This window comes from Sinocyclocheilus rhinocerous, unplaced genomic scaffold, assembly GCF_001515625.1.
Source record: "Sinocyclocheilus rhinocerous isolate Xijiao unplaced genomic scaffold, SAMN03320098_v1.1 scaffold1148, whole genome shotgun sequence".
Lineage (NCBI taxonomy): Eukaryota > Metazoa > Chordata > Actinopteri > Cypriniformes > Cyprinidae > Sinocyclocheilus > Sinocyclocheilus rhinocerous.
The window spans coordinates 1,379,412-1,384,352 of record NW_015664019.1 but is presented as its reverse complement, the minus strand read 5'-3'; the positions used below and the strand labels follow the sequence as shown (position 1 = coordinate 1,384,352).

The following is a 4,941-nucleotide window of genomic DNA, read 5'->3' as shown; positions in this document are numbered from 1 at the left end:
CTTAACTTTGATAAAGAATATCTCTTTGGTTTTGAGACTTTAGTCTTTGCAACTTCAGGGATCTTATCTATGCACAATCAGCTTGTAACACTCCAAAGAGATAGGAAAACTTGAAATCGCATCATATGACCCCTTTAATAATAATCTTATACTCAAGGGGAAAAGTGAAATGGTAATAGCCTAAATTTCCAATTTCAATTCAGATCAGTTTTTGAATATATTAATTTCCATCTGCATGAAAACAATTGTCTTCAAAACAGTACATATCAGCGTGGGAACTAGAGAATGGGCACCTAGAGAATACAAATAATTGCATCCGAAGTCATGGCCAAAACTTCAGACTGGGAATTATAAATGACAGTATTTCTGAGCCAACGGGAAGGTTCCTCACATTGATGGCAAGTTTCAAAACATTTACTCACAACCCTCTTGGAAGTCTAACAGCAGTGCAGATAACAAGTCCTGCCAATAAGGAGTGGACGTTCAACCCCAATGTTTTGTCACGCCACATCACAGTCCAAAGAATGTGAAACAGAAAAATCGATCATCCCAATTTCTTTCGAAGTACAACTGCCCTGGACAGCATCGATCCTGCCTGCTCCTTCCTTCTGTTGCACACAGAGCGGCTTTTTGGAGACACGTCGGACATGCTGTTTGTTTAGAACTTTCTCCAGACTGCCGCTCTCCTTCTCTGCCTCTCTCTCCTCATTTATTGAATGCACGTTACCGTCTAAGAAGCATAATTGTTTCTGTAATCAGGGAGCCATTTTATTCCCATGTTCAAATCGGAATCCTGTTGGGTGTATATATACCCTCTAATTGAAAGTATGAAAAGAGGTGGGATGAATTAAACATGTCTGCTACTATGGCAGGATGAAATACCTTTTGTGCTGCGGAAGAATTATTTATTTCATTCTCTATTCCCCCTTGTGCAGCTGTAGATATGACAAGCTTCTGACAGTTCCTGCTGTGTATACTAACAACCAGTGTGTATTTGCTACACGTGCTATCATTAGCGCCAACAATCCCCCTCGGAGCTTGGTTAGAGCGGGTGCGTTGCTTGCGAGAATTAAAGATTTCTCTTGACAGAGAATAATGAGTGTATTGATTGTCCTACAAGATATTTACCACTCTCCACTCTTGAACTGCAAAGGGCATCGACAAACCAAGACCAAGCAGTATCCTCCAAATCATGGTGCGGAGATTTTAAAAGGGTCGTTCTAGACATAACCTGCACGATCCGTTACTGAATTATCCCTCTGAATTTACAGCTTTGTGTAATGTGCTGGAGGAGACAGTAAGTTAATAGCTCTCATTCTCATAGAATGTGCTAGGGCTCAGGGTTGCCAAGTCCACGGTTTTACCACCGTAGCGCCATTTAGACAAAGAGGGACCCCATCTCCCTGTAACACGATTTTGACGGAGCCTACCATTGAAGGAGGGGAAAACCGCAGAAAAAACGCGATTGGGCTGGTTTTGGGCTGGGTTTGTTTCGCAGACCTGGCAACCCTGCTAGGGCAGTATATACTGCTGGTAGAAATGGTGATAGTTATTCTGCTATACTGTGATAGAAACAATAACAAACAAAACCTAACAGGTTAGGTTAATATGCACAACACTTCTTGCTGGGTTAGTTTAGCCCAGGGGTGTCCAATCCTGCTACGAAAGGACCAATATCCTGCAAAGGTTAGCTCCAACACACTTTTCTAGAAGTTTCTAGTGAGTCTCAAGACCTTGATTTGTTGGTCAAGGTGTATTTAATTGGGGTTGGAGCCAAACTCTGAAGGACAGTGGCCCTCCAGGAACAGGTTTGGACACCCCTGGTTTAACTCAACATATTTACCCAGCTCTGAGTTGCCAGTTACTTTTAACAAAGCCAGCATTAGGGTGTATATTTCGAATTACACCATTAGTGTAATATAAAATTACTCATACCGTTATATAAGATTTTGGTCATACCGCCCACCTCTAAACTTTTGTTCAAAGTACAAAGACAAATCAATAGTTACTGTCACTAGATTTTCCCAGTGTTGATGCCAGTTATTTGATATATGAGATATGTGTTATTTTTCTCCATGCAGGTGACGACCACTGGCAGAGCGAGCTACTATGTGTCCTATCAAAGAGAACCTTTTGTACGCATTAAAATCCCCAAATACTCCCTGCCCAAGGTAAGAGACTACCTAAAATTTCGAATGAATTAGGTAGAGTAGACAAAGTATTTTCACTAGACAACTAGATTCGGAAGTAAGATAGACAAGAGGAGAACATACATTTTTATGATTCGATTATTTATTAGCTTTTCATCAGCACTCTGTAGTTACTTTGCTAACCCAGTGGTTTTGGCCTTTATAATGACACCTATTGGTGTGGATGAATGATCAGTCAAAAGTAAAGGTTTTTAGTTACTAATGCTGAGCACGTTTCTGCACATTCCTGTTGAAGAACTGAAGTGCAAAATATTTTCACTTGGCTTGCTTTGGTCAGTTGGGTCATGGCTCATGTTCAGCTGAGCCCTGCGCAAACATATAATCCTGTAGATCATGCCCACCGAGAACTAGCAGGGGTCCTCGCTAATGACTTCTGCTTTCTTTTTTCTCACCATCAGCTGTCTTTTCCCCTCTTTTTCTTTTTCTGTTTTCTAGGACATGCATATTGTGAGCACAGATCAAGGTCAGGTTTTCACCGCCGTCCAGGAGTGGAACCAGAACGATACCTACAACCTGTACATATCTGACACGCGTGGCATATACTTCACCTTGGCCCTGGAGAACGTCAGGACCAGCCGTGGGCTCGGAGGCAACAGCATGATCGACCTTTACGAGGCATGACTTCATCACTAACTTGTTAACAAGCTAACATTAGGCTTCAAGTCAACGGCTTCATGCTAGATGCTCATTACTCCTCGGGCTGCATTAGAATTCATGTCAGACGCTTCTTCTCGCCCTGGCACTCAAGCATAGACCACATTATCTTAAGCCTCTGGGGAATTAGCAAGCGTAAATGAACGATAGCAATGAAGACAGAGAGATAAATTGAGTTGTAGTTAAATGTTGTCGAAGTGGGAGAGGAGAGAGATCGCTGATTCAATGGGAGCTGCTCGTGTTTTGTGTATGACTCCTTTTTAAAGGGATCCTATCACGAGGAATAAAGTTTCCCTTGATCTTTCGGGATAAAAGATTTCATTGTACCAAGAAGACATATCGTAACTGGTTTCCCTCTGGAAAATTTTGGAGCATAGCTGGTTTCTTAGCCGGCTTAAGCTCTGTTAAGAAATACTGGTACTTCAGAAAAGAACAATTCTCAAATTCAAAACATTTCAAATGATCTTAATTGCTCCAAAGCACATTTTTTATTATGTCTATTCAATAATTTGGAGTTGTTTTTTGTTTGGTTTTGTTTTGTTTTGTCTAAAGATCTAAAGAAGCTTGGGAGTCTTTATTATAGGCACAAGCATCAGTCTTAAGGACTTATTGGAGACTTCTTAGAGAGAAAAAAAATTCTTATTGGAACTCTTATAAAAGGTAATAAAAGAAAAGAACATACAACAAGTGAGACTAAGTGAAAGGATGTGCCTTAAACACCTCTCAGCGGTAGTCTGCATTATACTTCTTTTGGGTCAGTGGCATCGTTCTGCTTTCTTCTTTTAATAAGAGTAGGCTATTAGACTATTTTTGTTTTTTAAATCTCGTACCAAGTATGAAGTACTAAAGTGAAGTAGTTTCAGGAATATTCGGGTCTATGTATATATTAATATTGGTTTAAATTTAATTGAATTAAGTATTTTTTATTTATTTATTATTATTATTTTTTTTTTTTTACTTCATGCCTTTCAGAACAATATTACGTAAACAGGGGAAAAAAAATCATAGATTGGTCTAACAAAGTAATGAAAGTGTACAGTCTATATAGCCTATATATATATGAATATAAATTTTCCCTTTAGACCTTTATGATTTGCATTCATTAGTATGCTAAATAATAAAATCACTACTCACTAGTTTACCACAATCGTCAATCGATATTATTTTGTGAGGATAAATCCTCACTAGAAAACTTTTTGTATCGGAAGTATCAATATTTCAAGATCGATCCACCTGTCTGTGGCCAGAACTCTCACACTGCCTGTAGTTTTTCTGTAAGAATAGATTTGCCAATTGAGTTCAAGGAAACCATTACTCCTTCATGACAGTATTAACATCAGAATATGGTCGCTCTTAGCATATACTATATCATATTGCTTTAAAATTAGCAGCCTGTACCAAGCACAAAAAAAATTTGAGAAATGAAACATTCGCTTCCCTTGTCCAAGCAGCTAAAAATAGTCTCCATTAGTGAGTGCAAGCAAGGATGGTTTCATTAATGCATTGGTTATGATGCATTTCCCCACTTTTGTGCCAAGGCTGGCTCAATGCACGCTCACCCTGCCAATACTGAATCAGCAGTCCATCCATATCTCTAATAGATTGCAGCAGCCTTCATTAATGCTTATTGAAACCTGGCTTTTTTCACTGAAGCTCCAGTTGGAGCCTAAGTATAGATGTGGTTCGTGACTGGACGTTTGTCATATTTATCTCTCTATTGATCAGCGAGAAGTGGGGTTGCTTTACTTTTATATATTTTTATAACAGTAATGATTGATAATGGATATTTTGGTTCTGGCACACACTTCTTTGGTGTTGGCATCAGCGGCCTGCTGCCCTGTATGCAAAGGACACGCACTGCTTACCTTGGCATCACTAGAATTCAAATATACACTACTGTTTAAAAGTTTGAAGTCAGTTTTTTTTTTACATTAATATTTTATCCAGCAAGGATTCATTAAATTCATCAAAAGTGACAGTAAAGACTTTTGCATTACAAAAATTCATATTAAAAATAAAACTAAATAAATAAAAGAAATAATTTCCACAAAACTATTAAGCATGATTTCAACAAAAA

At 38.7% G+C, this 4,941-nt stretch overlaps 1 protein-coding gene across 1 annotated transcript in view; it reads left to right on the top strand.

The window, feature by feature from the left end:
- Positions 1 to 4,941, top strand: part of LOC107729345 (VPS10 domain-containing receptor SorCS3-like) — a 198,891-nt gene that overhangs the window by 108,000 nt on the left and 85,950 nt on the right. Inside the window, exons 8-9 of the mRNA XM_016539811.1 lie at positions 2,082 to 2,171; positions 2,646 to 2,825. Coding sequence (XP_016395297.1) covers positions 2,082 to 2,171; positions 2,646 to 2,825 — 270 coding nt within the window. The remainder of the gene's footprint in view (positions 1 to 2,081; positions 2,172 to 2,645; positions 2,826 to 4,941) is intronic.